The 20,524-nt window shown below is 48.4% G+C and overlaps 1 protein-coding gene across 1 annotated transcript in view; it reads left to right on the top strand.

Moving 5' to 3' along the window:
• SETD3 (SET domain containing 3, actin N3(tau)-histidine methyltransferase) overlaps window positions 1-20,524 on the top strand; it is a 108,232-nt gene that overhangs the window by 53,032 nt on the left and 34,676 nt on the right. The window contains exon 6 of the mRNA XM_082275230.1: window positions 18,384-18,442. Within this exon, the coding sequence (XP_082131356.1) occupies window positions 18,384-18,442 (59 nt within the window). The remainder of the gene's footprint in view (window positions 1-18,383; window positions 18,443-20,524) is intronic.

The raw sequence follows: 20,524 nt of genomic DNA, 5'->3' as shown, positions 1-20,524 counted from the left end.
GAAGGAGGGCAAGGTGCGCCCAATACTGGACCTCAAGAAAGTTCCGCATGGAGTCCATGCAGACGATGGTGGCGTCCCTACATCAGGGAAGTTTCCTCACCTCCATCGTCATTGAGGATGCCTACCTTCACATCCCAATATGTGTTTCCTCTGCTTTGCCAAGGGCGAGGAGCATTATCAATTCATGGCGTTACCCTTTGGTCTCGCTTCCGCTCCTCAGGTCTTCACGAAAGTGTTGGCACCGGTTCTAGCATTACTGCGTAAATGGGGGATCGCAGTACTGGGATACCTGGACGATCTGCTTTTATGAGCAGAGTCTTCGTCCGCCTTGTTGGACAACTTGGAGATTACTCTGCAAACACTGAGGGAGTTCGGTTGGATTCTGAATCTTCAGAAGTCCGCCCTGGTTCCCTCCACAAGCCTAGTCTTTCTGGGTCTGATTCTAGACTCATCCTCAGCCAGAGTGTTTCTTCCTTGGGAGAAACTTCAAAAGTTGCAGGAGGCAATTCGGCTCTTTGTCTCTTCGGACTTGCATGCACCTGTCCAGGTGGGGTGGGCGTCCTCGGCACAGATTGTGCTCAGGGGTCTGGTCTCAGGAAGAGTCCAGATTACCGATCAATGTATTGGAGCTCCGAGCGATCAGACTTTGGATCATTGGACAAGTCGTCTCCAGCGTGTCCGGTGCGGATTCAATCGGACAATGCCACGCCGTGGCCTATGACAGTCACCAAGGGCGCACAAGATGTGTCCTGGCGGCTCGGGAAGTTGCCAGCATTCTAAGGTGGACAGAAAGATTTGTTCCAGCCCTCTCTGCTGTGCACATTCCAGGGGCAGAAAATTGGCAAGCGGACTATCTCAATCGACAGGCGTTAGACCAGGGAGAATTGTCTCTTTTAGCCAGAGGTTTTTCATCATTTGTGTCTCCGGTGGGGTATTCCAGAGGTGGATCTGTTTGCCTCTCTCCTCAACAGGAAGGTTCAGAGGTTTGTGGCAGGGTCTCGGGATCCTCTAGCCTTCACTACAGACGCCTTGGTGGCTCCTTGGTGTAAGTATTTACGCCTTTCTTCTTCTCTAGCTTCTGCCGAGACTACTAAGCAGGATCGGGGCAGAAGGGATTCCGGTTATCCTAGTGTGGAGTGAGTGGCCTTGCCGGTCTTGGTACTCCGATCTGGTACGGCTGGTCACCGATGCTCCTTGGAGACTCCCTCTCAGGGAAGATCCACTGTCCCAAGGGCCAATCTTCCATCCTGCTTCACAGTTGCTGGCTTTGACGGCTTGTCTTTTGAAAGCCAGGTGCTGAAGGGCAGAGGTTTGTCTGACTCTGTGATTCCTACGCTATTAAAAGCTAGAAAATTTACTTCTAGGAAGATTTACCATCGTATGTGGAAGACTAACATTACGCGGTGTGAATCCCTCCGGGTTCACCCTCATTCCTTTTCAGTGGCTTGGGTCTTGGCTTCCTTCAACGAGGGGTTGAGCAGTGCCTGGCCTTGAGTACCATCAAGGGCCAGGTCTTGGCCTTGGCAGTTTTCTTTCAACGCCCGTTGGCCACACACTCCTTGGTGTGTACTTTTCTCCAGGGCGTGGGACACTTGGTTCCTCCAGTGCAGTCTCCATTGCTGCTGTGGGACCTCAATTTGGTGTTGTCAGTTCTCCAGAAGCCTCCCGTTAAAAATATGTGAGATTCCACTGCTTACATTGTCTCAGAAGGTGGCCTTTTTGGTTACCATTACTGCGGCGCGCAGGGTGTCTGAACTGGCAGCGCTGTCTTGTCGTTCACCTTACCTGGTGGTTCACAGGGATAAGGTGGTTCTGCATCCATGTCCGTTGTTCCTTCCGGAGGCTCGTCTCTGACTTTCATCTGCATGAGGTCTCATGCGCAGGGGTGCAGTCACCCTGGTACACAGGAACTGCGCTGGAATGTAAACTGAGTTGTGCATGCGCTGCTCTGTGCTTGTTACAGTACATTTGCAAATAGGCAGGTAAGTGTATTTTATTGCAGAAAAGACCATGTATGATTCTTCTGCATAAAAAAGCATGCCTCTTACAAACATGCTGCATCCCAGGCATTAAAGCCCACTTAAAGGAATGCCATAAGGCAGCATAAAGAGATTAAAAAGGGCAAAAAAAAAAAAAAGAAGAAAATCAAGCTGGAGATGGGCTTTACATACTACATGTAAATAATATATTTAAATCTGCTATCTCCTTGTAAGACCGAGTGGATTTTTTTATTTCTTGGCACCAGCCCCATACATTGCCAGCTAGATGTTACCTGTAGTAGTTTACCTAGATCTCTGCTGCATCAATTATTTACAGTTACATTCCAACCTATGTACCTTCCAAAGACTTCCAGAGTTACTGAGCCGCCAGAAGTCTTTGGGTTTTTTTTTTTTTTTTCTTTACATCCAGATGCCCAGCCAAGAAATGTTTACACATAAAGTAGAATGAGTGGCATTTTCTTGCCAGCTGAGGTTAGTTTTGATTACGATCTGCCCCAGCTTTATTATAAATATCTCTCATATCCCTATTTAATCTGGACTTTTCCCTTGTTTTTGGGTTTGTCTAGCCTATTAAGCTGTTCATCTGGAAATTCAACTCAAAGCCAAGCCTTGGTTTTTATGTTAAAGCCTGAAGTCGATCTTCAGACAAAAATAAAAAAATAAATGAAAACTCCACGGGGTTCAAATCCTGCCGCTCTCCACTTTAAAATGAACTCGTCTGCCACTTTCAGAAGCACCTAAGCAAACCCAAAATGCTGCTATTACCTTATTTTTGTGAGAGAACCTTCCTGTGTGCCACTCGTAAACTAGTTTCAAATTTTATACCAGGGCTTAAGTTCCCATATTTCTTCCCTAATTCAATAGGTATGCCCCAGTGGCTGGTAAGGGCCACCTTATTGAACAAGCAGATGGCTGTTGCAAGGGTTTAACCCAATAATCAGGAACATTGGGCCCCAGTAACAAAGTGAACTAGTTTGAGAGAGACACAGATGAGGGATATCTGAAGGATAAAGTTAATCGGAGGACCCTTATACTGTCTGTTTCTAGGCAGAAATTTTACTTTAAAAAGTTTAAAATATCTGACAGGTGTACTTTTAAGGTCTCCATAGACGAGAGCTTTCAATCTTCTATGGAGAAGATTGATCTTTTAACACGTGACAACCTCTTGACAATGTGCTAGGATGAACTCTTCCAAGTATAGGGAGCGCATAGTATTGACTTACCTAAGGATGATTGGCTTAAAGTGGTTGTAAACTCACAAGCAGTAGTTTTGCCCATTATAGCCACAGTGTTTTCTGTTTCAAGTATTTTATTGAATAATGCAAGTGAGTAACAACGTTTGACATACAGAATAATGCAAGGTAATGTAAACAAAGCTCTGTAACAGAGCATGACCAATAACTGTAACTACAGCAAACCGTGAGGGTTAGTAGACAAGGGGCGGTAAAATGGGTTGTCACGAGAGAGTAGTGATTGGCATTACCAGTGGCGGCCGGTGCATAGGGGGCGCTAGGGCGCCGCCCCCCCTGAAAAAAGGAAGAAAAAAAAAAAAGATAAAAAAAAAAAAAAAGATTGCAAAACGAGCAATAAAGTTTGAAAAAAAAAAAAAAATTGCGTTCGCCGCCGCCGCCGCCGCCAGCCGATGTGGAGGGGGTGGGGGGGTGGGGTTACCACCCAGAAGAGGCGCCGATTGGCTGCCTTCTGGGGGGCGTGGGGGGCGTAACCTGGGCGCAAGGCAGATTCCTTGGAAACCCCCACTTCGTGGATTCCTGGCTGTGATTGGTCCAGCCTCCAGCCTGGACCAATCACAGCATCCAGGACATCCAACGCTGACCCCGCTGACGTCACTCGCAGCAGTGGACCGGACCGCGGGCGATGGAGTCGGGTGGACACCGGACGGGAGTGACGGCGGCACCGGAGAGGAGACCAGACCACCGGAGGTCATCTGCTGGAAGAAGACATCACCACCGGTGAGTCCTCCTGTCCTGTCAGTCCTCCATGACCATCCATCCAGCTTTTCCACCGCCATCCCCCTATGCTCTGCCTCATCCCATGAGTCATGGGATGAGGCAGAGCAGAGGGGGATGGCGGTGGAAAGGCTGGATGGATGGATGGTCATGGGATGAGGCAGAGCAGAGGGGGATGGCGGTGGAAAGGCTGTATGGATGGTCATCATGGGCCATGACCATCCATCCATCCATCCATCCAGCCTTTCCACCGCCATCCCCCTCTGCTCTGCCTCATCCCATGACCATCCCTCCCACCGCCATCCCTTTGCCTGATCCCATCTCTCCCACTGCCATACCTCTGCAGGGGGCATGTACGCTGGTCACTGTATTGAAAGGGGGCATGTACGCTGGTCACTACATTGAAAGGGGGCATGTATACTGGTCACTACATTGAAAGGGGGCATGTACGCTGGTCACTACATTTAAAGGGGGCCTGTATACTGGTCACTACATTGAAAGGGGGCATGTACGCTGGTCACTACATTGAAAGGGGGCCTGTATACTGGTCACTACATTGAAAGGGGGCATGTACGCTGGTCACTACATTGAAAGGGGGCATGTACGCTGGTCACTACATTGAAAGGGGGCCTGTATACTGGTCACTACATTTAAAGGGGGCCTGTATACTGGTCACTACATTGAAAGGGGGCCTGTATACTGGTCACTACATTGAAAGGGGGCATGTACGCTGGTCACTACATTGAAAGGGGGCATGTACGCTGGTCACTACATTGAAAGGGGGCATGTACGCTGGTCACTGCATTGAAAGGGGGCATGTACGCTGGTCACTGCATTGAAAGGGGGCATGTACGCTGGTCACTGCATTGAAAGGGGGCATGTACGCTGGTCACTACATTGAAAGGGGGCATGTACGCTGGTCACTACATTGAAAGGGGGCATGTATGCTGGTCACTGCATTGAAAGGGGGCATGTATACTGGTCACTACATTGAAAGGGGGCATGTATACTGGTCACTACATTGAAAGGGGGCATGTACGCTGGTCACTGCATTGAAAGGGGGCATGTACGCTGGTCACTGCATTGAAAGGGGGCATGTACGCTGGTCACTACATTGAAAGGGGGCATGTATGCTGGTCACTGCATTGAAAGGGGGCATGTATGCTGGTCACTGCATTGAAAGGGGGCATGTATGCTGGTCACTGCATTGAAAGGGGGCATGTATACTGGTCACTACATTGAAAGGGGGCATGTATACTGGTCACTACATTGAAAGGGGGCATGTACGCTGGTCACTGCATTGAAAGGGGGCATGTACGCTGGTCACTGCATTGAAAGGGGGCATGTACGCTGGTCACTACATTGAAAGGGGGCATGTATGCTGGTCACTGCATTGAAAGGGGGCATGTATGCTGGTCACTGCATTGAAAGGGGGCATGTATGCTGGTCACTGCATTGAAAGGGGGCATGTACGCTGGTCACTACATTGAAAGGGGGCATGTACGCTGGTCACTACATTGAAAGGGGGCATGTATGCTGGTCACTACATTGAAAGGGGGCATGTACGCTGGTCACTACATTGAAAGGGGGCCTGTATACTGGTCACTACATTGAAAGGGGGCATGTACGCTGGTCACTACATTTAAAGGGGGCATGTACGCTGGTCACTGTATTGAAAGGGGGCATGTATGCTGGTCACTACATTGAAAGGGGGCATGTACGCTGGTCACTACATTAAAAGGGGGCATGTACGCTGGTCACTACATTGAAAGGGGGCATGTACGCTGGTCACTACATTGAAAGGGGGCATGTACGCTGGTCACTACATTGAAAGGGGGCCTGTATACTGGTCACTACATTGAAAGGGGGCATGTACGCTGGTCACTACATTGAAAGGGGGCATGTACGCTGGTCACTGTATTGAAAGGGGGCATGTACGCTGGTCACTACATTGAAAGGGGGCATGTACGCTGGTCACTACATTGAAAGGGGGCCTGTATACTGGTCACTACATTGAAAGGGGGCATGTACGCTGGTCACTACATTGAAAGGGGGCATGTACGCTGGTCACTACATTGAAAGGGGGCATGTACGCTGGTCACTACATTGAAAGGGGGCATGTACGCTGGTCACTACATTGAAAGGGGGCATGTATGCTGGTCACTACATTGAAAGGGGGCATGTATGCTGGTCACTACATTGAAAGGGGGCATGTACGCTGGTCACTACATTGAAAGGGGGCATGTACGCTGGTCACTACATTGAAAGGGGGCCTGTATACTGGTCACTACATTGAAAGGGGGCATGTATACTGGTCACTACATTGAAAGGGGGCCTGTATACTGGTCACTACATTTAAAGGGGGCCTGTATACTGGTCACTACATTAAAAGGGGGCATGTACGCTGGTCACTACATTGAAAGGGGGCATGTACGCTGGTCACTGTATTGAAAGGGGGCATGTACGCTGGTCACTACATTGAAAGGGGGCATGTACGCTGGTCACTGCATTGAAAGGGGGCATGTATACTGGTCACTACATTGAAAGGGGGCATGTATGCTGGTCACTGCATTGAAAGGGGGCATGTACGCTGGTCACTGCATTGAAAGGGGGCATGTACGCTGGTCACTGCATTGAAAGGGGGCATGTATACTGGTCACTACATTGAAAGGGGGCCTGTATACTGGTCACTACATTGAAAGGGGGCATGTACGCTGGTCACTGCATTGAAAGGGGGCATGTACGCTGGTCACTGCATTGAAAGGGGGCATGTACGCTGGTCACTGCATTGAAAGGGGGCATGTATACTGGTCACTGCATTGAAAGGGGGCATGTATGCTGGTCACTGCATTGAAAGGGGGCATGTACGCTGGTCACTACATTGAAAGGGGGCATGTACGCTGGTCACTGCATTGAAAGGGGGCATGTACGCTGGTCACTACATTGAAAGGGGGCATGTACGCTGGTCACTACATTGAAAGGGGGCATGCACACTGGTCACTACATTGAAAGGGGGCATGTACGCTGGTCACTGCATTGAAAGGGGGCATGTACTGTGTGGTCTGTGCTAGGGGGTCTGTACTGTGGGGTTTGTACAAGGGGCCTGTACTGTGGGGTTTGTGCCACTCTGTCAGTGTATCCCATAATAGGGCCCCTGCTCCCTATTATGGGATATACTAGTACTGATGGACCCCTTAATATGTGATATATTGGGAGAATTGGTTCACGCAAGCAAAATACAGGGGACAAAATGGGTGGGGTCTAAGGGGTGTGGCTTCTGAGAAATGGGAGGGGCCAAAATAGAAGGGCGGGGTCTTGCGCCCCCCCATCTTAAAACTTCACCAGCCGCCACTGGGCATTACCAACCCACCGGCACCCCATATAGGGATCACACTGTGCCTAGGTGGGGAGGCAAAACCAGCCAATTGTTAAACTAAAAGGGAACAGTACCCAAGTCTACCGTATCGTGTGGGAAGAGGCAGGGGGATGAGAGGAACCTCACGGGTATCTACCAAACAGGAAAAACATAGGCTACAGTCAGCCAGAATGAGAGAGCAAGTCGAACGGGTAACCTGTAAACTGTAGTTAAAATGACAAGGTAGAACAAACTCAGACGTTGTAGGAGCTACAACATATGTATGCAGAAGGAAGGAAGCAGGGCGGGGGGGGGGGGGGGGGACAGGGAGAAGGGGGTAACAAGAGGAGACAAGGATAAAAGGGGGAGGGGTAGAAAGAGGGGGAAGAGGAAGGATCGCCGGGGGGGCCAGTACATAAGGAGTGGGGGTTTTGGGTCCCCAGGTTTGGTTCAGGGCAGCAGTAGGGAGCTATCAAAATTGGGGGGAAGAAAATTGTCAACCCAAGGTTGCCAGATTCTATCATATTTCTCGACTGTATCCGTCAAAACAGCATAGATTTTGGCGTGAATCATAGCGTTGGTGATTCGGTGTTTCACTTCAGTCAACGGCAGGTGTGGGGATTTCCACGCTTTATAGCCACAGTGTTTTAACTTGCATGTCACTGTATTTTATGGAATCCAAATCTGCGCCGTTTAGTAATAATCGCCCAATGTTTAGTGAAGGGACGTCACCGGTGCATGCGCATTTTGTCCCCCAATCATGGCATGCTTGCTGTGCTGTCCATCAATATGTCCTGTTGCCATGCCTCTGTCATCGGCACTTGCAGCATAGCACTGCAATATTGCGATATTACTGACCCATTGAGGATTTCCTGAAGGATCCCATGTGACTTGTTACGCCACATGGGGGTGTCAGCCTCAGCCCTGATGACCAGCGAGCGAGTAGATCCATATAACCCTTGCTGGCTTTACAATAATATACACTGAGCGAAAACGAGGCTTGGCTAATTTCTGATGCACATGCGCAAGATTACAGGCAATCCTACAGGAAAATTGGTTGGAAATCTACAGCTGGAAGTTGAAAACGGCAACCAATATGGCGCAGGCCTCGGCCAGGATACTCAGAAAGGAAAGTGAACCATAAAACTATTATGAAAAAAGCTTTTGGCAGAAATAACAATGCACTGTGCTATGTAAAGGTTTAGACTATTGGCCTTGTTTTATGTTTAATGATGTTTATGTTTAATGATGGTTTTGCCGGCTGAGTTTACTTCCTCTTTAAGAGAAATGCGTGAAGTGCCATTGCTGACCTTTTTCTGGAAATCCTATTTCCCTGCCTTTTACTGACGCCGATAAATTTCTAAAACTAACCAGGAAAAAGTATGCAGCCAGTAAAGTCAGATGTTCTACATGCTTTTTTTTTTTTACTTGAAGATTCAAAAGGTTTTCAAGCCACTGGATGAGAATAAAAGCCAGGCTTCTGTATTTTCCCATGGAGGTTGGCAGCCCTAAGGCTGTGCATTTCTTCTTTTCTTTGAAAGGCAGAGAGCCAATGATTTGCCTGGCTCACATCTCAGTGATTTTAGTTTAATGCACCCGTTTTGTGCCCCTATAGGTTCAAACCTGTCATATGGCAAATTATGCCCAAACCTGGGCACTTGACACATCCCTAGCTATGTAGATGGGTCTGTAAAAGGTTAAGGGACCGCTATAAGAAAAAATACTGTATTCAGGTAACTGTATGTAGTTATTATCTGTAATGACGACATTAAGTACAGGAATTCCTTTTTTCGTCTCATGTAGTTTATGTCCAGTGCATGCTGCTGTGCCTTCCTTTTGTCTCCATGTCATTACTGTGTCCTATAGCAGTTTAGTGACTACCAGGGGGGATCAGGCAACCAAAACATCTGGAATGTGTCGGGCGTAAAAGCGTTAGCTGGGCTTGAGCTATAATTTGTTGCTTACTTAATTCCCTACTGCCCAGTTCTTGTGTCCCTTTATTAGGGTCTGTACACCTCGGAAAGCGGTTGGAATGATCGGTGATCTTGAGCCCACTTTGATTGGCTGTCACGGTGGTCACGTGATCAAGAGCGGGTTCCACCAGCTACGACTCATTAGTGGGAACTGAGAACTGTCTGACATTTCGGTCTCTGTGCTGGGAGCGCACAGTGAGCACACTCTCAGCACAGAAACATTGGGCGCCCAGTGACACATATGGGCGGTGTGGGGGTGTTAAAGCTCACCCGTTTACCGCCACTCCATATAGGACTACCCTGTACACAGGACAATGGTTCTGCTGTCAGTTTTTACAAACCGTGCTGTTCCCTTGTTTAATTGGAATTCCATGTTGTTTTTTGAGTTTTTTTTTTTTATCACCACCCTTTTGCCCCTTCCCTGTAATTAATAAAGTATATGTCCTCTGCATGCTTCAGTTGCATTCTCAACTTCCTCCTGTGATCGGATGAGACCCTGTCGCGATGAAAATGGTTGGTTAAAGAACATAGAGTGTGCACATTGGCTCCATGCAGGACTACAGAGTGTAGCTGTGGTGTGGAGAAAACTGCTTTTACAGCTTTCTCCAGGTTTTGGTATACCTGGATGGGGCTCTGTAGTTGGGAGATTCCATAGTGTCCTGGGTGTGATGGAATCTCCAACCCTGTGTCCCAGGTTTTGTGGATGACCAGCAGCATAGGCCTTATAATGGAGGTTTAGGAATACCTCAAGGCTCCCAGTTCGATACTGCTCCACCCAACGGATAGGAGGTCTGTGCATTGAGTCAGGAGGACTCCAATCCTCTCCAGGAGTCAGAGGCTGCAGGTGGCAGCCAGAGTGTGTGTATCTGCAAGAGGCAGTAAACGGCCTGAGGACTAAGTGCCGGTTCACACTACCGCGGCACAACTTCGGGGGCGACCTGTGAAGTCGCATGCACCGCGACTTGCACGGACTTCATATAATGAATGTCAATGCAAGTCGCTCCGATGTCGCCCCGAAGTAGTACAGGAACTACTTTCTAAGTCGGAGCAACTTGAGTCGCTCCTATTAGAACGGTTCCCATAGCACTGCATGGACCGCGACTTGTCAGGCTGACCAGTCGCCTGACAAGTCGCGGTAGTGTGAATGAGCACAAAGGCGAGAGCGGAGGTGTGGACGCTAGAGTAAAGCAGTCTGCACAGAAGCACCTATGGTCGGGGTGACCAGCATAAAGAGTCGGGTGGGCTAGCATTTTTTGTTTGTGTATTTACCAGGAGAAGAACTCCTGTGTGGGAAACCTATATGTTGTAGACTTTTTATTTGCCTTTTAATAAAATGGGCTACCAGGCCCTAAAATCTAGTTTCTGACTACCGTGAATCACTTGAAAACGCATCTACCACTAGAGCTAATGATCCCTCATGATACACTCCTCAGCCCAGCACTGCAGGTTCTGTTCAGGGCAGAATACCAGCCATGTCTGTCCTGCCCATTTCCTGTGAGCCTAGCCTGTCATTTACAACAGTACAAACAAGATGAGCTGGGAAATTTTCATGGTTTTGTTTAGCCTGTCATTTACACCCCCCCCCCCCCATAGAGACCTTAGTCCTGGAGTGCTGGGCCCTTGGCTGTCCTGGAGTGCTGGGCCCTTGGCTGTCCTGGAGTGCTGGGCCCTTGGCTGTCCTGGAGTGCTGGGCCCTTGGCTGTCCTGGAGTGCTGGGCCCTTGGCTGTCCTGGAGTGCTGGGCCCTTGGCTGTCCTGGAGTGCTGGGCCCTTGGCTGTCCTGGAGTGCTGGGCCCTTGGCTGTCCTGGAGTGCTGGGCCCTTGGCTGTCCGGGGGCGCTGGGCCCTTGGCTGTCCGGGGGCGCTGGGCCCTTGGCTGTCCGGGGGCGCTGGGCCCTTGGCTGTCCGGGGGCGCTGGGCCCTTGGCTGTCCGGGGGAGCTGGGCCCTTGGCTGTCCGGGGGCGCTGGGCCCTTGGCTGTCCGGGGGCGCTGGGCCCTTCGCTGTCCGGGGGCGCTGGGCCCTTGGCTGTCCGGGGGCGCTGGGCCCTTGGCTGTCCGGGGGCGCTGGGCCCTTGGCTGTCCGGGGGCGCTGGGCCCTTGGCTGTCCGGGGGCGCTGGGCCCTTGGCTGTCCGGGGGCGCTGGGCCCTTGGCTGTCCGGGGGCGCTGGGCCCTTGGCTGTCCGGGGGCGCTGGGCCCTTGGCTGTCCGGGGGCGCTGGGCCCTTGGCTGTCCGGGAGCGCTGGGCCCTTGGCTGTCCGGGAGCGCTGGGCCCTTGGCTGTCCGGGAGCGCTGGGCCCTTGGCTGTCCGGGAGCGCTGGGCCCTTGGCTCTCCGGGAGCGCTGGGCCCTTGGCTCTCCGGGAGCGCTGGGCCCTTGGCTCTCCTGGACTAAGCTACTCAGTGCAGGAAAATGCTCACCCGCTGCTGGAAGTAATAAAAGCTGTGACAGCAGCAGCAAGAAGACTGCAGTATATAAGGCATAAGGGTAAAAAAAAAGAATACCGGGGTTGGTGGGGGGAAACGGATGGTGTTCTGCCTTTTAAAGAAGGAAAAAAAAAGGAATCCAATGGCTGGATCAACAGGTAACAAAACTGTTACTGGGGGATTAAAAAAAAAAAATTCTTAGTTGAGTGAAGGATTGCATCATATGTGTTATTTTTATTTTGCTCATAGTTCTAAACCCTGGTGGGTAAAATCCCTCACTAGCTGGCAGGAATGACAGACCCGGAAACCTTTTAACGAGGCGGCAATGAAAGGGTTACGCGAGGAGGGGGTGGGAGAAGAAGCCACGGAAATTTCCCACCCAATTGGCAGTCGTGCAGTGTATAATTTTCCTCAAATTGCTCGCTGAGCCTCGGCTTTTGTTTCATAATTGATTTATAGTTTGAGCCACTTTTACCTCATCCCCTACTGTCCTGCACGCAGTGCCAGCGAGTACATTACAGTGAGCAATGATAAATTACCTCGCACTTGAGATGCTAATGCATCAGAAGTAAAACTGGGGACAACACGGGGGCTTCATTAGCAGTGGTAGGAGGCCTCCCCGCGTATTCACATTTCCTCTCAGCCGTGCCCAAGTGTTTGATTACATTTTTCAGCATAACAAGAACGCAGCCGCATCCTTTGAAGCTCCCAATATCCTTTGTTGGCCCGACAAGGGTAGGCAAGAAAATGTTCTTGGAAAGTCTTAGAATAGGTTTTCTTTTATTTCCATAATGGTGTTTTTACTTCTGTGCCGTCATGAACAAGAGTTGTAAAAGGACATCTGTACTGCGGACGTGTGGATGCTGCAATTGTTGATCTCCCCCTATCTGAAAATGCTAGATCTCCGGCATCGTGCTGGTCCAGTGGTTTCAGTACTTTGAGACACTGACCTGGAACAGGTATGTAGATGAGCAGATCTAATTTTAGATTAACTTCTCTGATCTGCATTTTCAGAAGGTCAGTAATGATGGGCTTCTTCATGGTCTTGTCAGTTTGAGTTTCTTTCAGGTCTTGGCCACACTTTCATTAGCTTGCCTAAGAGCATTGTGTACAGCAATCCGCTAAAAGCTCTGCAAATGCCTTATTTCAGACATCAAGCAGCTTTCTTATTTATTTTAGGTACTTGTATAACGCTGTCAATTTACACAGTGCTTTACACATATTGTACATTTCACATCAGTCCATGCCCTCAGAGAGCTTACACTCTAAGGTCCCTAAATCACATTCATACAGCCCTGGCCAAAAGTTTTGAGAATTACACAAATATTAATTTCCACAAAGTATGCTGCCTCAGTTTTTATGATGGCAATTTGCATATACTCCAAAATGTTATAAAGAGCTATCAGATGAATTTCAATTAATTGCAAAGTCCCACTTTGCCGTGAAAATGAACTTCGACCCATAAAAAAACATTTCCACTGCATTTGTGAAGAAGGCTTTAGGGCAGGGGTCCTCAAACTTTTTAAACAGGGGGCTAGTTCACGGTCCCTCAGACACTGTTGGGGGCCGGACTATAGTTTGAAAAAAAAATATGAGCAAATTCCAATGCGCATATTTTATTTGTAGTGCACAAAAAAACAATACAATATTTATTGTTTTATTTTTTATATATATATATATATATATATATATGACCACAGCCTGCCCCCTTTCAATGCCAGAGTGACCACAGTGTGCCCCCTTTCAATGCCAGAGTGACCACAGCATGCCCCCTTTCAATGCCAGAGTGACCATAGCGTGTCCCCTTTCAATGCCAGAGTGACCACAACATGTCCCCTTTCAATGCCAGGGTGACCACAGCGTGCCCCCTTTCAATGCCAGAGTGACCAAAGCATGCCCCCTTTCAATGCCAGAGTGACCCCAGCGTGCCCCCTTTCAATGCCAGAGTGACCCCAGCATGCCCCCTTTCAATGCCAGAGTGACCACAGCATGCCCCCTTTCCATGCCAGAGTGACCACAGCGTGTCCCCTTTCAATGCAAAGCGACCAGCGTGCAGAGACTGCCAGAGAGACCAGTGCACTTACCTGCAGTGGCGGGCGGCTTCTCCTCAGTTGCCTCCCCCCCAGTCCCCCAGGAGGATTATCCATGTGACAATAGCTGTTCTGTTCTGCGCCCCAGGTCCACCCTTTTCTGAAGCATATTACAGCTTCAGTGAGTGACCGACAGTCAGCCCTATGCCGATTCTGGCCGGCGGGCTGAGTTCAGGGCCGTAGTTTGAGGACCCCTGCTTTAGGGCACCCAAGAAAGTCCAGCAAGCGTCGGGACCGTTTCCTTTAGTTGGTTCAGCTGCGGGGTCAGGGCACCACCAGTGTGGAGCTTACTCAGGAATGGCAGCAGGCAGGTGTGAGTACATCTGCACGCACAGTGAGGCGAAGACTTTTGAAGGATGGCCTGGTGTCAAGAAGGGCAGCAAAGAAGCCACGTCCCTCCAGGAAAAACATCAGGGACATACTGATCTTCTGCAAAAGATACAGGGTTTGGACTGCTGAAGAATGGGGTAAAGTCATTTTCTCTGATGAATCCCCTTTCCGATTGGAACATCCGGACAAACTTTGTCCGGAGAAGAAAAGATGAATGCTACCATCAATCCTGTGTCGTGCAGTAAAGTAAAGCATCCTGAGACCATTCATGTGTGGGGTTGCTTCTCAGCCAAGGGGGTGGGCTCACTCACAATTTTGCCTAAGAACACAGCCACGAATAAAGAATGGTACAAAATAGGGATCGACTGATTATCGGCAAAGCCGATATATCGAGGGCCGATATGCACTTTCCCCGATATATCGGAATCAGCCCCGGAGGTTACCGATATTGGCGATATTTCGGGAAAGGGCATTTACCGGAGTGATGCCTGCAGCTAGAGGCAACACCCCGGTACCGGCGTCCATAGCCAAGGGTCGGTTGTCTTGTAATGACAACCAATGCGGCTGAGAAGCCTCTCGGCTGTCATTACAAGTAGCGGGAGGGGACGTAATTAACCAACCCCCGCCTTTCGCGGCTCACCCGGGTCTCCTGTCCCACCAGGAAATGTGGGCAACCAGCCTGCACGGCCGCCGAAGACGCGATCGAAGATCAGGTCTCCATGCAAAAACCCGGAAGTGATGTCATGACATCACTTCCAAGTACTGGCGCCAGATTAAAAAATATTACAGCATTCAAAACAGCCAAACTTAGCGTTTTGAATGCTTTTAAGTGCAGAGGAGGGGTTTGGGGTCTTTTAGACCCCCAGATCCCTCCACAACAGTACCTGTCCTGTCAAGGGGAAAAAAAAAATATTTTTAAATGTACAAAAATATTGGAGCATATCGGCTGATACTGATATGCATTGGCCAAAATATTGCTATCGGCAACGAAAAAAAACAATATCTGTCGATCACTAGTACAAAAATATCCTCCAAAAGCAACTTTTCCCAACCAGAACAGTTTGAAGGACAATGTCTTTTCCAGCATGATGGAGCACCTTGCCATAATGCAAAAGTGATAATTAAGTGGCTTGGGGAAAAAACATTGACATTTTGGGTCCATGGGCAGGAAACTCCCCAGACCTTAATCCCATTCAGAACTTGTGGTCAATCCTCAAGAGGCGGGTGAACAAAAAAACCCACAAATTCTGACAAACTCAAAGCATTGATCATGCAAGAATGGGCTGCCATCAGTAAGGATGTGGCTCAGAAGTTGATTGATCGCATGCCAGGGCAAACTGCAGAGGTCTTTAAAAAGAAGGGTCAGCACTGCAAATATTGGGGAGTTTAGGCCCCAATATTTGCAGTGCTGACCCTTCTTTTTAAAGACCTCTGCAGTTCGCCCTGGCATGCGGTCAATCAACTTCTGAGCCACATCCTTCCACGTTGGGAAATGCTTTGAATATAATTTTACATTGGAGTCCAGTGAAATATGCGTCTCTTGTGAGAAGACTCTACATCATTTCTTTTAAGCTCTTCTAATACTTTCTTTTTATTGGGGAGTTTAGGTCTCTTATACTTCAGCATAACATCCGACAAAAAGCTTTAAAAACACTGAAGCAGCAGACTTGTGAAAATGTAATTATTTCTGTCATTCTCAAAACTTTTGGGCAAGGCTGTACATACACCGGAGGAAACCGGAGTACCCGGAGGAAACTCACGCAGCCACTGGGAGAACATGCAAACTCCAGGCAGGTAGTGTCTTGGTTGGGATTTGAACCAATGACCCTAGTGCTGCTAGGCAAAAGTGCTGACCACTTAGCCTCAGCTGATTAATATTATTATTATTATTCAGGATTTATATACAGTAGCGCCAACAGTTTGCTCAGCGCTTTACAACATGTGGGGAAGACAATACAGTTACAATACAATTTAATACTGGAGGAATCAGAGGGCCCTGCTCGTTAAAGCTTACATTAAAGCTGCATTTAACTCAAAACCAAAAATGTATTATATTGCAGCTTACCAAACAGATGTGGTTGGCTGCATTTGCTTTCTTTTTTCCCCTGTTTTCATCTGGTGATCTGGCCAGTAACAAACCACCTGTATTAGAGTATCTCCATTCTGGATGAAGGAGCACAGGGGGCACCTTTGGACAGCAGCGTTGTCAGTCTGGTGGGAGGGAAGTGTTTTAGATGTTCTAGCAGATTTAGATACACTAACAAATTAAATCCAAACTCCTCACTGATAATTGTAAGCACCCCTGTCAGTAGTAAATGGTTTGTCTCATCCCTGTAACTGATACATCTGCAGGAGAGCTTGTTCTGTTGAAAGATCACTAGGTAAAAAATAAAGGAGAGCGAGCCTAAAAAAGAAAACAAATGCAGCCATCACATCTAAGAATTGGTGAGCTGCAATATAATAAATGTTTGCTTTTTTTTTTTTTTTTATCGCTTTAATTAAACACTGCAGTGGTGGTCAGCTGCTGATAAATTTGATTTTTAGGCAGTCTGCTGTAAATTTCAATGCTGGTTGCAGTGCAGTATGTGATCATTTGCGATGTAATCGGCTCTACATGTTGAATCCTATATGTAATAATTGCCCAGCCTGAATTATTGTGGAAACAATTCCTGTTGCATGTGGCAACCTGACTCGTTCTGTGTTTTACAGTGCCTTGCGAAAGTATTCGGCCCCCTTGAACTTTTCGACCTTTTGCCACATTTCAGGCTTCAAACATTAAGATATAAAACTGTAATTTTTTGTGAAGAATCAACAACAAGTAGGACACAATCATGAAGTGGAACAAAATTTATTGGATATTTCAAACTTTAACAAATAAAAAACTGAAAAATTGGGCGTGCAAAACTATTCAGCCCCCTTAAGTTAATACTTTGTAGCGCCACCTTTTGCTGCGATTACAGCTGTAAGTCGCTTGGGGTATGTCTCTATCAGTTTTGCACATCGAGAGACTGTAATTTTTGCCCATTCCTCCTTGCAAAACAGCTCGAGCTCAGTGAGGTTGGATGGAGAGCGTTTGTGAACAGCAGTTTTCAGTTCTTTCCACAGATTCTCGATTGGATTCAGGTCTGGACTTTGACTTGGCTATCTGTAAGGGGGGTAATTCTTCCCAATGATGACAAGAGTAAGGAGCATTCTTCCCACTGACTGTCACACTAATGTGTCATGAGTTGTAGATTTTTTATTTTTGCTGGGGTTCCCCGAGACCAGAAATTTATTTCAAGGGTTCCTCTGTGTTGAAAAGGTTGAGAGAGGCTGCCATAGACACACTCCTAAACCTTGTGGACAGTCTTCCCAGAAGAGTTTAAGCTGTTATAGCTGCAAAGGGTGGGCCAACTCAATATTGATCCCTACGGACTAAGACTGGCCATTAAAGTTCATGTGCATGTAAAGGCAGGTGTCCCAAAACTTTTGACAATATAGTGTGTATTAGTGAGTTACTGCATTCTAGAAAGGGCGATTTAATTTTAGTGGTGGAAACCATTTTTATGAGGAGAAACCATCAACCTTTTATAATGGCTTTATATAAAGGATTAGTGACCATTGCTGCATTCAAAATGGCCGCCATCACTACAAAGACTCAACCTGCGCTCTAGTCAGTACAGCCAACTTTTCCACAACCCCCCCCCAAACGTTACTTGTACACATCAAAACTGCTGATCGTTAAGTCTCCCAACAAAAATAGCTGCTAATTTTCTAACCCGTAGAATAAAGCGACAAAGGAATTCGGAGCGATCCCTTTAATACGTCGATGCCTGCCACAGTGTGAAATTGAAAATTAAAATTTCTGAGGGAAACGGGAGAGGGGAAAAAAAAAAAACCTTCTTTGAAACATTTGTTTAGAGAGCGTAAGCTGAAATGCCTAATTAATTCTTGCTTCCTGGCTGACATGTATAAATGATGGCCGCTTGCCTGTCCGCAGCGTCCACCTTATATCGTTAAAGTTACGCTGCCTGCGAGTTGCCGTCTCAGAATCCGGAGACGCAGATTAATGGAAGCTGCTGGGCACAACAAATTAAGTTGACGTTGATGTATGAGAACATAATAGCTTGATGATCCCTGCGTTACATCGCCGGGCACCTCCCGCTTCATTTGGCTCTTGTTAGGATCGGTTAGGAAGGAAAGTGATGAAATTTTGCACAGTGTGTTCTGATGGGTTTTCTCTCTTCTTCTTCTCTTTCTTGGCCTCAGACTCATCCTAATGCCAGCAAGCTGCCCCTAAAGGACGCTTTCACGTTTGATGACTACAGGTTGGTTATTTTTTTTTTCAATCGCTTTATAAAAGCACACGGAGAGGGAGGTTAGCTTTCATTTATCGACTTTTTAGAATGAGCTAGACAGTCTTTAGTGTTTTGTTTAAAGCTGAACTCCAGGCAGATATAAAAGAGAAGTAATTTAGTTGCACACATTAAAATCACTAAATGTATTTTGAAATTCTACTAGGGTAAGAACCTGAATTTGAATTGGTACTAGCCTCTTGTATTACCCTATACAGCAGCATTCACACTGGGAGAGGCAGGATCATCATTAGTTGCCAGTCAGGTGTGCTACAGAGCACACGTGATAACGAGGAACATGCTGATGGGTGGAGAGAGCATTGTGAGCAGAGGAATGAGCTCATTAGTCTGCTGCTTCTCTGTAATAGCCTTGGGGGAGCGGTTGTGACTTAACTGTGTTGTTTAACGGAATAATAACGATTATTATTATTATTATTATTTTTTTATTATTAAAATAAAGAATTTATGCTTCTCTGCTCTGTGCAACGACATTGCCCAGAGCGATCCCTTACCTTTGGTTCCCCTACTGGTCTTTCCTCTCCCCCTTCCTCCAGGTGCCTCCTTAGCAACCTGGGTGCTGTGGAGGCACTTGTGAGCATTGCTTCCAAGCACAAAGCTCCATTTAAGCCACTCCCCAGCAGTGCTGGGACAAGGTCATCCATGAGGTGCCCCCAGTAGAGTCCCCCCGTTTACATCAGGTGCCCCCAGTAGAGTCCCCCCGTTTACATCAGGTGCCCCCAGTAGAGTCCCCCCGTTTACATCAGGCGCCCCCAGTAGAGTCCCTCCGTTTACATCCGGTGCCCCCAGAAGAGTCCATCCGTTTACATCAGGTGCCCCCAGTAGAGTCTCCCTGTTTACATCAGGTGCCCCCAGTAGAGTCCCCCCATTTACATCAGGTGCCCCCAGTAGAGTCCCCCCGTTTACATCAGGTGCCCCCAGTAGAGTCCCCCCGTTTACATCAGGTGCCCCCAGTAGAGTCCCCCCGTTTACATCAGGTGCCCCCAGTAGAGTCCCCCCGTTTACATCAGGTGCCCCCAGTAGAGTCCCCCCGTTTACATCAGGTGCCCCCAGTAGAGTCCCCCCGTTTACATCAGGTGCCCCCAGTAGAGTTCCCCCGTTTACATCAGGTGCCCCCAGTAGAGTTCCCCTGTTTACATCAGGTGCCCCCAGTAGAGTTCCCCTGTTTACCTCAAGTGGCCCAGTAGAGTTCCCTGTTTACCTCAGGTGGCCCAGTAGAGTTCCCCCGTTTACTTCAGGTGCCGCCAGTAGAGTCCCCCGTTTACAGCAGGTGCCCCTTTATTTCAGGTGCCCCTAGTGGAGTCCTTCTGTTTATAGCAGGTGCCCCCAGTAGAGTCCTCCTGTTTACAGCAGGTGCCCCTTTACTTTAGGTGCCCCCAGTAGAGTCCTTCTGTTTGCAGCAGGTGCCCCTTTTACTTTAGGTGCCCCCAGTAGAGTCCTTTTGTTTGCAGCAGGTGCCCCTTTTACTTTAGGTGCCCCCAGTAGAGTCCTTCTGTTTGCAGCAGGTGCCCCTTTTACTTTAGGTGCCCCCAGTAGAGTCCTTCCGTTTACAGCAGGTGCCTCTTTACTTCAGGTGCCCCCCGTAGAGTCCTTTCCGTTTACAGCAGGTGCCCCCAGTAAAGTCCTTCAATTTAAAGCAGGTGCCCCCAGTAGAGTCCTTCCATTTACATCAGGTGCCCCCAGTAGAGTCCTTCTTTTTACATCAGGTGCCCCCAGTAGAGTCCTTGTTTTTACATCAGGTGAACCCAGTAGAGTTTGTCCGTTTACATCAGGTGCCCCCAATAGAGTCCCTCCATTTACATCAGATGCCCCCATGCTCCTGAGTTATTGTAGTGCCTCCAATCAACACAGCACTCGGGGCAGGTGCCCACTCAGCCTGCCCCTAGTCCTGGCCCTGTTCCCCAGTCCCTCTCACAGTAGTTTTGACACAGCAGAAAGGACCTATGGTACTTGCTGTTTTTAGAGTCTCGTTCAAATGGGTGCCAAGGCCTGTACATGGCATGTTTGTGTGTCTGGTTATGCACCCATGAGTGATAG

This window comes from Pelophylax lessonae (assembly GCF_965119305.1).
Source record: "Pelophylax lessonae genome assembly, chromosome: 13".
Classification (NCBI taxonomy): Eukaryota; Metazoa; Chordata; class Amphibia; order Anura; family Ranidae; genus Pelophylax; species Pelophylax lessonae.
The sequence above is the reverse complement of the archived record's forward strand: the minus strand, read 5'-3'. Positions and strand labels throughout refer to the sequence as shown.